Source organism: Oncorhynchus clarkii, chromosome 17, assembly GCF_045791955.1.
Source record: "Oncorhynchus clarkii lewisi isolate Uvic-CL-2024 chromosome 17, UVic_Ocla_1.0, whole genome shotgun sequence".
Classification (NCBI taxonomy): Eukaryota; Metazoa; Chordata; class Actinopteri; order Salmoniformes; family Salmonidae; genus Oncorhynchus; species Oncorhynchus clarkii.
The window spans coordinates 61,184,994-61,199,939 of record NC_092163.1 but is presented as its reverse complement, the minus strand read 5'-3'; the positions used below and the strand labels follow the sequence as shown (position 1 = coordinate 61,199,939).

At 45.7% G+C, this 14,946-nt stretch overlaps 1 protein-coding gene across 2 annotated transcripts in view; it reads left to right on the top strand.

Moving 5' to 3' along the window:
- The window catches only part of LOC139371216 (leucine-rich repeats and immunoglobulin-like domains protein 1), a 42,904-nt gene that overhangs the window by 12,206 nt on the left and 15,752 nt on the right, over positions 1-14,946 (top strand). The window contains exons 2-7 of one of the 2 annotated variants that reach the window (XM_071111419.1): positions 1,948-2,019; positions 2,927-3,001; positions 11,970-12,107; positions 12,234-12,377; positions 13,534-13,677; positions 13,959-14,102. In XM_071111419.1, coding sequence (XP_070967520.1) covers positions 1,948-2,019; positions 2,927-3,001; positions 11,970-12,107; positions 12,234-12,377; positions 13,534-13,677; positions 13,959-14,102 — 717 coding nt within the window. Of the gene's footprint in view, positions 1-1,947; positions 2,064-2,926; positions 3,002-11,969; positions 12,108-12,233; positions 12,378-13,533; positions 13,678-13,958; positions 14,103-14,946 lie in introns of both variants that reach the window. The other variant, XM_071111420.1, reaches the window with a different exon arrangement.

The window sequence follows — 14,946 nt, the reverse complement described above, 5'->3', positions numbered from 1 at the left end:
GAACATAGCGCTGTGATCTTGATCATGCTGACTAATGTTAAACAAGCCTGCTCATTTAGATAAACAGCAGAATGCTTGCTGTGCCATGAATGGAATTCACCATTCCAGAGTTTCAGCAGAGGGAATAACTTTTTGTAGTGTTCGCCACACTCCATCACAGATTTCTCTTAGCTTTCAAAATAATGTGTTTTTGGACTGGTAAATTGACCACGGAGATCATTGAGGTTAAGAGTTTTTGGACATATCAAAGTTTATTTGTCACGTGCACCGAATACAACAGGTGTAGTAGACTGTGAAATGCTTACTTACAGGCTCTAACCAATGGTGCGAAAAAAGGTGTGTGTGTGTGTGTGTAGGTAAGTAAAGAAATAAAACAACAGTAAAAATACATTTTTACTGTTAGGCAGGCTTATTGAGGTAGTGTGTACATGTAGATATAGTTAAAGTGACTATGCATATATGATGAACAGAGAGTAGCAGCAGCGTAAAAGAGGGGTTTGAGGACGGGGGGGGGCACACAATGCAAATAGTCAGGAATCTTATGGCTTGAGGGTAAAAACTGTTGAGAAGCCTTTTTGTCCTAGACTTGACATTTTAGTTTTTAATGCCTAGGTTTTTTGTGCTTTTGTATAGCCTGTGTTGTGCCCAGTACATTGGATTGTGCCCCTGGAGAACGTTAGCCCCAGTCATTCAGGCGTAATACCACCCCCTCTACTTGCGACTGTAGAACAGAAGGAAGCTATGGTGTTTTCACCAGCTGCTCATACAGTAGGTGTTAAAACACACGGAAACGTATCTGATCAGATAGGCAAGACAATGAAGGTGAATGAACAAGGGAAGACAAATCTGGAGTTGTATAAACACTCCCTTGGCCTTCCTGAGATTGAGAATACATACAAACACACACCGTTTGTTTCTTATTGTGGTCTCTGGCACCAGATTTTTCTCCCAATGTGACCTTCTCTCTACTCTAAATGGACAACAGCAAACAATGACATGCTCTACATTTCTGTAGTTATTTTATCTTATACCAATATAGCACTCAGCTTGTTTTTCCTTCTGAAAGCTGTTGAGGGGGCAGCAGCCCTCCTCTGAACGGTGTTTTATTGGTTGTTTGTAATGAGGAGCTCTCCAGTTAAGCTTTATTATCCTCAGTTTGCACTTATCAGGGCCTTGTTAAAGGCTGGCGCTGATTGTTGTGGAAGATTACTGTGGTCGGTGTCGCTCACTGTGCTGCGCTGAGGCGGTGTTCTCAGCTGTGTTTGTACCTTCCTGTGCCGCCCAGCCTGGCAGAGGAAACCCTGTGATTTTTCACTTTGCTTCAGTATAATGAGGTAATTGTCTCCTGTAACAGGGACAGCAATTTAGCAATCTGTGGTACAATGGCGGTGGGAGGGCCCTGCCAATTATCGTAACACACCGCCCTATCAGGGCTGCCTGCGGGGCCCACACACGCTACCATTTATCTCCTCACACACACACGCATACTGTAGAGACTGACTTATCTCGGCAGGTAGCCTAGTGGTTAGAGCCAGTAACCGAAAGGCTGCTAGATCAAATCCCTGAGCTGACAAGGTAACAATCTGTCGTTCTGCCTCTGAACAAGGCAGTTGACCCACTGTTCCTAGGCTGTCATTGTAAATAAGAATTTGTTCTTAACTGACTTGCCTAGTTAATGTTCGTCTCTGTGCAAGTGAAGTGGTGGCTATTAAATGCATTGTTAGTCTAAACTGCAAATGGACTTGTACACAGATGGATGTCTGTGTATCCATTGTGTAAACCAAGTCAGAATCAGTATTGATTGTGAACAGTACCCAAATGGGACTACAGGGTTGTCACAATGTTAGAGGGAGTTCTCACAGTTGGGGGGAAAACCCCTGTAAAATGGAGAGTCAGGTGGTGGTGGGTGTATCAACAATACTAATCAGTCTGTTCTCTTTATTACAGACATCTTGGCCACAACAAGCTGACAGCCATTGACGTCGAAGTCTTCTCGAACCTCCCAAACCTACGAGAGCTGTAAGTTCCTCAGACATGATACTCTCTCCTCCCTCTGTCTCTCTGTGAGTATTCTTCTCTCACCCAGGAGTTCCCCTTGGCTTTGTGTGTGTGTGTGTGCACTGGGCTCAGCCTTTTTAAATGGCCCTCATTCAGAACAGCACAGTATCGATTGTCAAGCAGACAGATGATCTATGAACGCAGTTCCTCACAAAGTGCTTCCCCTTCATGTTCTAATGGACTGCCCTGTGTGTTTGTGTGCTTAGTCTAATGAAATGTTTTCTGTTAGCAGTAGGCCTAGCAGGCTTCCCAATGATGGTATTAGACGGGGCATCAGTTATGTCCTTACTGGACAGTACCCTGAACAAACATGGCAGTAGATCGGCATCTCACACATGGAACACTCACCATAATTGTCAGGTCCCTAACTGCTATGTAGGACAGTAGTGTCAACGGACAGAAATTCTGTCACACACACACTCTACATTCTAGCATCCTTGTATGTATTGTCTTGAAATTAGTCCAATTGAGAATAAAGTAGGGCTGGTGGTTTCTATATTAAGCTTTCTCCATCACTTGACACTAGTCAGGCTGAACCCTGGCTTGTAAATATTTGATACATTCAGGAGGGTCGATCTCAACCCAGGTAGGGAGGGCACAGACACTCTGACATCTGTTAGAGCCCAAGCACACACACTAGCCAGACACAGCTTTATCCAGCTATGTTTTACTCGCATACAATTCTGTTATTCTAGGAATGAATCTTACACACTTCAGATGGATATAGTAACTCCATATCTATTTCCTTACTACACTGTCAACCCCAAGAGGAAACCTCAGTTCCATGTTATCTCAATACAATGTTGTGTTACTTTCTCCTTTCAATCCATTATGTCCTCTAACATCATTGCGTCTGTGTTTCCCTCAGGCGCCTGGACCATAATGAGCTGACGTCCATCCCTGATCTAGGTCAGGCTATGTCTAAGATCGCTTTCCTCTACCTGTGAGTACACCTTTCATTTACCAGCATGGGGACGTCAAGCTGGCATCCCACTGTCCTCAAACTGCTATCCCTCACTGACTTGTCAATGTGTGTTTGAGTGCAAGTTTAGTTATGACCAAGAATCAGGGGCATCAATTGTGTATGGCAGTCGTCATACCCTAGCTCAACACCAACAATTTAAAATAGGCCACGAAAATCATTTCAATCCCGATTTTAAAAGGAAAATGCCGTTTGACGGGCTGGCTTTAGGACCATGTGGATGGCTCAGAGCTGGTGGGCAGGCTGTTTTGATGGAGAGCTTATCGACATAGCTGCAGTGAACAGCACAACTTTTCTCTCATAACAGTGCAGATGTAGTAGATGGCTAGGTAACTGGCCTGACATGAAACTTAACTAGAGTTTTTAATCCAGATGTAGAAATGCAGTAAATGAGCTTAAATTGTATTTAAAAAAAGAACCCCAGGCAACCTGTTAACTTTGCCATACCCTATGTTAAAACATGATGCCCCTGCCAAGAATACTGGTGAGACACTCATTCTATTTGAATTGCTATGCTATGACGGTAGTATGTCAGAGATGCACTATATATACGAAAAGATGTGGACACCCCTTCAAATTAGTGGATTTGGCTATTTCAGCCACACTTGTTGCTGACCGGTGTATAAAATTGACCACAGTCTCCGTAGACAAACATTGGCAGTAGAATGGTCTTACTGAAGAGCTCCGTGACTTTCAACTTGGCACTGTCATAGGATTTTTGCCCTGCTAGAGCTGCCCTGGTCAACTGTCAGTGCTGTTATTGTGAAGTGGAAAGGTCTAGGAGCAACAACGGCTCAGCCGCAAAGTGGTAGGCCACACAAGCTCACAGAACGGGACCGCCGAGTGCTGAAGTGCGCAGCGTGTAAAAATCATCTGTCCTCGGCTGCAACACTCACTACTGAGTTACAAACTGCCTCTGGAAGCAACGTCAACACAGGAACTGTTCATCGGGAGCTTCATGAAATGGGTTTCCATGGCTGAGCAGCCGCACACAAGCCTACGATCGCCATGCGAAATGCCAAGCATCGGCTGGAGTGGTGTAAAGCTTGCAGCCATTGGAATCTGGAGCAGTGGAAACGTGTTCTCTGGAGTGCTGAATCGCTTCACCATCTGGCAGTCCAACTGACAAGTCTGGGTTTGGTGGTAGCCAGGAGAATGCTACCTGCCTGAATGCATAGTGCCAACTGTAAAGTTTGGTGGAGGAGGAATAATAGTCTGGGGCTGTTTTTCATGGTTTGGGCTAGGCCCCTTAGTTCCAGTGAAGGGGAATCTTAACACTACAGCATACAATGACATTCTAGACAATTCAGCACTTCCAAATTTGTGGCAACAGCAAGGCCCTTTCCTGTTTCAGCATGACAATTCCCCCGTGCACAAAGGGAGGTCCATGCAGAAAAGGTTTGTCGAGATCGGTGTGGAAGAACTTGACTGGCCTGCACAGAGCCCTGACCTCAACCCCCTCAAACACATTTGGGATGAATTGGAACGCCGACTCTGAGCCAGGCCTATTCGCCCAACATCAGTGCCCGACCTCACTAATGCTCTTGTGGAAGCAAGTCACCACAGCAATGTTCCAACATCTAGTGGAAAGCCTTCCTAGAAAAGTGGAGGCTGTTATAGCCGCCAAGGGGGGACGAAGCTCACACTTACTTTTGGTCATGTAGTGTACATTGATTGCCTCTCTTTAATGGATGTGAAGCATTGACTGTGCTGAGCACTGAGACTAGTGCTCCAGAGTTCTATCCTGGTTACAGTTTGTGAAACTCTGCCTGGAGGGACTGCCTGTGCTGGCATCTCACAGGAGATTTACTGCCCTATTTTGGAAGAGCCGCTGTGTGTGTGTGTGTCACAGCTGTGAGCCCAGTGGCTGACCCTTGACAGACACACAATTGTGACACTGTCCTGCTTGCCTGGCCTACAGTGTAAGTCAGTCTTTGTTGTTTTCCAGCCTCCAACAGTTCACCCGTCATGGTGGCTACAGAACATTCTAGTTTCTGGGGATGTAACGATTCAAATCAGTCTGATTCAAATGTTTAAGATACGAGAGCATCGGTCTGCGGACGCCAAACCGATTCAAATGTAGCGTGCATCAGTTAGAAAATGTATTCCTTTGTGACAACTGATGCGCCCTCTCCTTCAGTGTCAAACTAAGCATGTAATGGTTTTGACAGACATTGATCGACAAGTCATTTTGCATGCCGAACAACCCCAGGGAATATCAGAAGCCTAGTGAAATTGCCTACTGTGCCCAGCTTCACATGCTGAGAAACGCAAGGTAGACTGCTTGTTCTTGATCATGTACATCTGCGTGGCACCTTCAGCATTCAAATGCTAAAAGTATTTTTACCCCTCGACTTATTCCACATTTTGTTGTGATACAGCCTGAATTCAAAATGGATTAAATGTTTCTCTTCTCACCTATTTACACACAATAAATACCCCATAATGGCAAAGGGAAAACGTGTTTTTAGAAATGTTTGCACATCTATTGAAAATGAAATACAGACATCTAATTTACCTAAATATTTTTACGAAATGTATCTATCATTTCTTATAACCGAAAAGTATTCACACCCCTGAGTCAATACAAGTTAGAATCACTTTTGGCAGCAATTACAGCTGTGAGTCTTTCTGGGTAAGTCTACCCAATATTGGCACATTATTCTTTAAAAAATTCTTCAAACTATGTCATGATAGGAAGGACGCCTGTAGTGACTGGGTGTATTGATACACCATCCAAAGTGTAATTAATAACTTCACCATGCTCAGAGGGATATTCAATGTCTTATTTTTATTTTGTTTAAGCTATCAAAAGGTACCTGTCTTTGAGGTGTTGGGAATCCTCCTTGGTCTTTGTGGTTGAATGTGGACTTGAAATTCACTACTCGACTGAGGGACCTTACAGATAATTGTAAGTTGTTATATGACTTGTTAAGCAAATTTTTACTCCTGAACTTATTTAGGCTTACCATAACAAAGGGGTTTAATATTTATTGACTCAAGACATTTTAGCTTTTAATTTTTAATTAATTTCTAAAAACATCATTCCACTTTGACATTATTTTGTATTTTTTTATTTAACCCTTATTTTACCAGGTACGTTTACTGAGAACACGTTCTCATTCACAAGCATGACCTGGGGAGTAGGTCACACTATTGAAGCAAAAAAACACTTAATATAAAACAGCACCCCTGTCAATACACAGTTGGACTCTTCTGCTCCCAATTTCTCCAGTTGTGCTATTTACAAACAAACCCTGTTCTGGGGGACTACAGTAAGCCTCATAATGTAAAATAATGATTTATCTTGTAACATATTGCACAAGTCTACTGAAGATCCAAGGTCCAATATCACTACTCTGGACGGTTCTGACTTAGAATATGTAGACAACTACAAATACCTAGGTGTCTGGTTAGACTGTAAACTCTCCTTCCAGACTCACATCAAACATCTCCAATCCAAAGTTAAATCTAGAATTGGCTTCCTATTTCGCAACAAAGCATCTTTCACTCATGCTGCCAAACATACCCTTGTAAAACTGACCATCCTACCGATCCTCGACTTTGGCGATGTCAGTTACAAAATAGCCTCCAATGCCCTACTCAATAAATGCAGTCTATCACAGTGCCATCCGTTTTGTCACCAAAGCCCCATATGCTACCCACCACTGCGACCTGTACGCTCTCGTTGGCTGGCCCTCGCTTCATACTCGTCGCCAAACCCACTGGCTCCAGGTCATCTACAAGACCCTGCTAGGTAAAGTCCACCCTTATCTCAGCTCGCTGGTCACCATAGCAGCACCCACCTGTAGCACGCGCTCCAGCGGGTATATCTCTCTGGTCACCCCCAAAACCAATTCTTCCTTTGGCCGCCTCTCCTTCCAGTTCTCTGCTGCCAATGACTGGAACGAACGACAAAAATCTCTGAAACTGGAAACACTTATCTCCCTCACTAGCTTTAAGCACCAGCTGTCAGAGCAGCTCACATATTACTGCACCTGTACATAGCCCATCTATAATTTAGCCCAAATAACTACCTCTCCCCCTACTGTATTTATTTATTCTGCTCCTTTGCACCCCATTATTTCTATCTCTACTTTGCACATTCTTCCACTGCACATCAATCATTCCAGTGTTTTACTTGCTAAATTGTATTTACTTCGCCACTATGGCCTTTTTTTGCCTTTACCTCCCTTATCTCACCTCATTTGCTCACATCGTATATAGACTTATTTTTCTACTGTATTATTGACTGTATGTTTGTTTTACTCCATGTGTAACTCTGTTGTGTGTCGAACTGCTTTGCTTTGTCTTGTTCTCAACTTGCCTACCTGGTTAAATAAAGATAAAATAAAAAAGATATATATTAAAACAAATGGCTACAAATATTCTCTAATGAATCGTACTCAAACTAAAACGTATCATTCCTGTATCGGAGCCCATGCATCGAATCGTCTTGAAAGGGAAAGATGCACATCCCCACTAGCTTCTCACTCATCCTGAAACAAGAGAAAGCCCTTCGGCTCGGTCTCAACAGTTAACGTTAAAGACAGTTTGCAGCATGTCTGTGTGTTTGTATTACACCTCTAACACCCACTTTCATTCTGCCACTTCTGTGGTAGTAACGGTACACAGGAGGCTCCTGTAAAATGCACCATCACCATGTATCACTTTCAGTCTTTGTAATAGTCATCCCTGCCTCTCCCTGTCACCCATCAGACCCTCAAATAGGCTGTGTACTGTGCTCACTAACTCAGTCATCTGATTAACTTATGACAATGTCTGAAACTCCATGTCCAACATTAGGATATGTTGGAGGTTGATTTTGAGTGTTTTCATTGCCTCGAACAGTAGTCTGCCTGATTCTAGGTCACTGTAAATCCAAGGTTTATAGTTAGGTGTTTGAAATGAACGCTAGTTCAGCAGGCTGTGTGGAGCTCTGCTGGCTTCTTTTTTTGGCCTGATTCTAAGCCTGTTGCTACGGGAAGCTCAGTGCATGATGGGAAGATGCATATCTTTCCAAAGCTGCACAGCTGAAAGCATTTGAACCTGCAGCTGGAGCTGTCACTCACAGGGCTTACTGTAAAAAGGTGACCGGGAGGCGGGCTGGATCAGGATGACATCACCGTTACCGACACAAGGGGGGAGTACTGGAGCTCAGTTTGCCCACGAGTAACCCCCCCCCCACACACACACACACCTTGTGCTCTGTTTGCCATTGCAGATCCTGGCTGGATGGCAGTGCAGTCTGAATTCCTCTGCTGGTGCTATGTGAGACTGTAGCTGCAGGGAGAGCGAGAGGGGGAGAGAGAGGGTGTTAGAACAGAGGGTCGTCTGTCACCATTCCCTGGCCTGTGCTGTCTACTCCCTGGGCCTCTCCTCCAACAGACTGTTGTTTCTGAGGCAGCGTATGGTGACATTGAAGCATGGTGCCAGACCAGACTCTTGTTTTCTCTCGTTCTCTCTCAATCGTTCTCTATCCCACACACCCTGCGGATCTTTTGATCCTCTCACTTGTGGAGTTCATCAGGCTGATAAGCCAATCAAAGCGGCCCAAACCAGCTAGTCTGTGTGGCCGCGGGGCTTTGGCTTGGATTAATCACTGCTCTCAGATCAGTCAGTCAGATCAGCTCCCACCCTGGGGCTAGCACACTCCCATAATGCACCTGTCATCCTGCTCTCCCAGAATGTAGTAGGGCTCCCATGCTCCAACGTCACTGCAGGCCACCAAACCCCAATAGAATCACATGGGCCAGGGGAGAGTGAGACTTTTCCATTGTCAGGCATCCACCCTTCCCACATCAAAGAGAGGTGTCAAAACAACTCCATGAAAATCACATGATGGTTAATGGGACGATATGATTTAAAATAACTGTTCTTTAACCTGGGCAGTAGTGTTAACTCTTTTCATTATCAATCCTCAACATCAAGGTGTCAAAACTGACTGTAGGAAAATCCAATGGCTAAATGGGATGATGACATTTGGAATTAAGGGATCTGTTGAATGTACCCCCAGCGTCAAAGATCCCCTGTGTCTCAGTTGGTAGAGTATGTGGCTTGCAACGCCAGGATTGTGTGTTCGATTGCCATGGGGGACCAGTACGAAAATGTACACACTCACTTCTGTAAGTTGTTCTGGATAAGAGCGTCTGCTAAAGGACTCAAAATGTAAAGAGAGGGGGGAAAGCCAGCGCTTTATAAATGAACCTATTGTCTGCATCCACCCTACCCCGCCACCACCTCTCGCCTCACACCTCCTCTGGTTGTCACACAGCTGGACTATTCTGGCCGTGGGAGGATGGGGAAGAGGAGCGAGAGAATGAGGAACTGGACTAGGAAGAAGAGGGAGAAGAGAGGGAGAGCTCAACTGTTGTGGTCAGCATCTGAGAGACAGTGAGAGAGAGCCTCTCCCTCCTGTTTCAGACAACTCTGCCTAGTTTTTCCCAGCAAGGGTCAGCAGCTGTTGACCCCTAGTCCCTATCCCTCCTCATCCCCTCCCTCCCTGATCAGTAGAGCTTGAATTCTCCCCCTGTCAGACAGTCTCCCTCTCTCTGCTGCTGCTCCCCAGGAGCTTCCTGTAGGGTCAGGAGAGAGGGGCCTGGGCTGAGGCTCATCCTTTACTCTTTACACCACTGTTTATTCAGGTGAGGTCTGGGCTGCAGTGGGAGACCCCCCCCCCCCTCATGGCCCAGAGTAAACGCCCTACAGAGTCTTATTTGACCATCTGTGTGTGTGTGTGTGTGTGTGGGGGGGGGGGGGGGGGGGGGGGGGGGGTGTGACACCTTGTTTTGCTGCAGTTTGACTGGTGAAACACCTGTCTGGAGATACCAAAGGGAAAAAAAAGGATTTTACCAAACACTGTTTCAGGCTGGGAGTCGACTCTAAATTAGGTTCCTTGTGTTGACTTTGTTTAACTCATGGACTTGATTTGAAACCAAATGTCATATCTTCAATTAGTGAAGAGACTTGGGGGGGGTAGGATGTCCATAGGGGGAGTGAGACATGAATGAAACAGTAGTAACAAATCTACATATTTACAACTGTAACAAGGATAAATATCCAGTGGGGGCAGGGTGAGTGTTTTGTAACGCTAGCCGGAGTGCAAGCATGGCTGCGGTATGGTTTTCCTCCCTGCTCGGATAACACTGGCCTTCACTAGCTCTCCCCACCCACACACACACCTACAGATGGCCGCACTGACTGACATTTGGTCAACCAAAAGGAAGTCTGGTTCTGTGTCCGGTCAGTGTGGATTTGTCTGTTTGTATCTGTCTGTGCACGTGTTTGTGTATGTCTAGGCCTCTACGTCTGTGGGTGTCTATGCGTGTGTGTTGGCCCTGTGCTGGGTAAAGGTAAACAGGGAAGTGACTGAGATTCCTGTGCAGCTCTGTCCATCTGTCTGTCAGGCTGCAGCCCTGAAGTGGATCTCTCCCAGCCAACACCAAAATAAATCACAGATGTGGAGAGAGACTGTGACCCACCATTCCTGCAGAGAGCAGGCCAAAATCCAAATGTGCTTTGTAAAAACGTCTTTCTGAGGCCTCTTACGCCATGGTTAACTGGACTGTCAGAGGGGTCAGAGTTAGACAATGTAAGTCCTTTCATCTAGCCAAGTCCTTCTCCATTTGATTTGGAAGTAGTCGGTTACAATGGTCACCAATAGAGTCCCACAGTGGCGGTGTCGTAGGGCTGTGTTTCATGTAGACTTACCCTGGCGGGATGTTTTGATAACCATGTCAATCTCTCTCAGACATGGTGACTTATAAATATATTCGGCTCAATTTACTCTGATTCAAAAATGATAATTTGCATCGAAGTAGACATGTAAAATGTCAAATCCCTGCAAGCTCCTGCACATCATATTTAGCAGACACCTTTGCTAACAGGTGTTGTGTCAATTTAAAACTTGCAAATGACAATTCAGAATTGTCAATTTATTCATTACTACATTTAGCTAACATTTAGATGGTTAATCCGGGGATTCTTACCTTTGCCTCGATTCGGCAGTCTCATGCAGATCATCATGACATTTGTAGTTCTTTGATAGCAACATTAGCAGCTAATTAGCGGTTCACTTTTTCCACATTTTGTTACATTACAGCCTTATTCTAAAATTGATTAAATTAATTTTGTTCCTCATCAATATTCACAAAAATAGCGAAAACAGGGTTTTAGACTGCACATTTATAAATATAAATATAAATATAAAAAAAAAACATTTACATAAGTATTCAGACCCTTTGCTATGAGACTTGAAATTGAGCTCAGGTGCATCCTGTTTCCATCGATCATCCTTCAGTTGTTTCTACAACTTGATTGGAGTCCACATGTGGTAAATGTAATTGATTAGACATGATTTGGAAAGGAACACACCTGTCTATATAAGGTCACACAGTTGACAGTGACATGTCAGAGCAAAACCAAGCCATGAGGTCGAAGGAATTGTCTGTAGAGCTCCTAGACAGGATTGTGTCGAGGCACAGATCTGGAGAAGGGTACCAAAATATTTCTGCAACATTGAAGGTCCCCAAGAACACAGTGGCCTCCATCATTCTTAAATGGAAGAAGTTTGGAACCATCAAGACTTTTCCTAGAGCTGGCCGCCCAGCCAAACTGAGCAATCGGGGGAGAAGGGCCTTGGTCAGGGAGGTGACCAAGATTCTCTGGTCTGATTAAATCAAGATTGAACTCTTTGGCCTGAATGCCAAGCGTCATGTCTGGTGGACATGCTCCCGAAGCAGTGATATTTGGCACTGTACTCTCTCTTTGTTCCTGAGTAGGTTTGGAAAAGAAGTGTGTTTGCTTTACTGCTGCTTCTAAAACAAGCATCTAAAGACTAGGAGCTGTGTTCTTCTCCTGTTTCTCTCCTCAGGTTTTCCTTCATCTTTGCCCCTGAAGTTTTCTAACAGCGGTTGTGGTTGTTTTTCAGACACAATAATAAGATCCGTGTCATCGATGGAAGGCGGATGAGAGACCTGGTCTCCGTGGAAACACTGGACCTGAGCAGTAATGACATCACAGAAGTCAGAGGTCAAGGTTTCCCCGCAGGCCTCCAGATCAAAGACCTGTAAGATCATCCCTTTTCTTCTTATGTCAAACATTTTTCCTACATTTGTCATCTAATTGTAAATGTTGTACCAATGTTATCAATGTATGTCTTGGATCCATGACAGTGTGATATGCTGTCTTCCAGGTACCTGAGCAACAACAAGATCCATCTCCTGGAGGCCGGTGCTCTGGACCAGCTCTCTTCGTCCCTGCAGGTTCTCAGACTGAGTCGGAACCGCATCTCCCAGGTCCCTGTCAAAAGCTTCCAGCTCCCCAAGCTGACCCAACTGTGAGTACTGTTTCATACCACTTCCAGACACCTCTCAGCTCACTTAGGCACATGTTTGTTAAGTCTCTCTACTCACCTCCTAGCCTATCCTCAACCATCGTTCGAGAAACAACCATTGACCCGTGGCCAGATAAAGACCGTGTATAGTACCCATAGTCCATGACCCCACAGATGTTAGAGGGAAAATAACTTTGGGAAGTTAGACAACCTAAAGAGGCTGACTCCTCTGACACTGTCCCATTTATTGAGGAGAGTGTAGCAGCATTAGTAAACATCAGACCAATACCATGGCTGAGTTATGGCTTCTGTCCTCTCTGAGCCATGCTCTCTGTCATTGTCTCCCCCCTCCCCTGCAGCATGGGGCTAGTGCAGACCCATCCTTACCTCAGCACTCCCACTCTGGGTAGTAAAGACGCATGTAATGATACTCTCCTCCATTGTAGACAGGGCTCCCTTCTCTTCACAGCCCTCCCAGTTTCCCCAGGTGGGTATTGTTCAACAGGTGGTCCCGGTGACACTGTATCTGTGGATGCTTGTGGCAACATTGAGGACACACAAAGACGCTGTGTGTGGATGTTTATTGTTCAGCTATGCTCCTGGGCTGTGATGTTAAACCTCACACGCCAGGGGCACAGATTCACTGGTATGAAGCTATCAGAGAACTCTTCTGATACAGAAGGCAATGTTTTTTTTTTTTTTTATCTCTGGGGGGGGGGGGGGGGGGGGGTCATTTGTCTTTTTACCTTGTCCCTGAGATGACACTGAGCGGTTAGCTATATACAGTATGCTCCGGACAGAAGTAGCCTTCTCGGTTTCAGAAGTGACTGCAGATGCCCTGCCCTTCAAGGCATGTGTGGCTGCAATCCAGTGCTGTTTGAATGTAGTGGAAGAGATGGATCCTTTAGTTAACCCTAGCATGATTAATGAAGGTTTGTGATCACGTGGTGCGATGCCCAGGTCAGAACTGGACCGTATTCTGTAACCCAAACCTAGATACCACCATGTACGGCCTCTTATGTTTTTGTGGGGCTGAACGGTGCTGCTAAGATGTGTGTTGATGTATTACTTTACAGGTTTTTCCTGTAGGACCATACTTCTTCCTCTCATCATCATTGCATCTCTCTCTAACTCCTTGCTGGGTTGTGTTGTCCTCCAGTGAGCTGAACAGGAACCGTGTGAGGCAGGTGGAGGGGCTGACCTTCCAGGGCCTGGCCAGTCTGGAGGTCCTCAAGCTGCAGAGGAACAACATCAGTAAGCTCACCGACGGAGCCTTCTGGGGCCTGGCCAAGATGAAAGTGCTGTGAGTTACAGAAACATACCGCTCCCAACTCCCTGCCTGGCCATGAGGACTGGCTGTCCTCAACAACTGTTGTTAGGATCACTTTCTCCTACTCCGCTCGTATTACTTTCCGCTCTTAACAATTGTTTCACAAGCAACTCTATGCTATATAATTGTCCATTAACATTGAGCTAAACTATGAACCACAATTGGACATTACAGGTAGTCCAATCTCCTGTCATACCGAACTACATTACTCATGATGCCTAGCGTGAACCTGTCTGTGACCTCCTCCCCTGCAGTCACCTGGACTATAACAGCCTGAGGGAGGTGAACAGTGGCTCCATGTATGGCCTGTCTTCTCTTCTGCAGCTCTTCCTCAGCTACAACTCCATCTCCCACATCAACCCAGATGGCTGGAGGTTTTGCCAGAGGCTACGAGAACTGTGAGTAGCACATCAGAAACTTCCCAACCCCTGTAAGCCAAAGCACCAAAACCCTCCCAACCCCTGTAAACCAAAGCACCAAAACCCTCCCAACCCCTGTAAACCAAAGCACCAAAACCCTCCCAACCCCTGTAAACCAAAGCAACAAAACCCTCACAACCCCTGTAAACCAAAGCAACAAAACCCTCCCAACCCCTGTAAACCAAAGCACCAAAACCCTCCCAACCCCTGTACACCAAAACCCTCCCAACCCCTGTACACCAAAACCCTCCCCAACCCCTGTAAACCAAAGCAACAAAACCCTCCCCAACCCCTGTAAACCAAAGCACCAAAACCCTCCCAACCCCTGTAAACCAAAGCACCAAAACCCTCCCAACCCCTAAACCCTCCCAACCCCTGTACACCAAAACCCCCCCAACCCCTGTACACCAATACCCTTCCAAACCCTTCTACTCCAAAACCCTCCCAACCCCTGTAAACCTAAGCACCAAAACCCTCCCAACCCCTGTAAACCAAAGCACCAAAACCCTCCCAACCCCTGTAAACCAAAGCACCAAAACCCTCCCAACCCCTGTAAACCAAAGCACCAAAACCCTCCCAACCCCTGTAAACCAAAGCACCAAATCCCTCCCAACCCCTGTAAACCAAAGCACCAAAACCCTTCCAATCCCTGTACACCAAAACCCTCCCAATCCCTGTACACCAAAACCCTCCCAATCCCTGTACACCAAAACCCTCCCAATCCCTGTACACCAAAACCCTCCCAATCCCTGTACACCAAAACCCTCCCAACCCCTGTACATCAAAACCCTCCCAACCCCTGTACACCAAAACCCTCCCAATC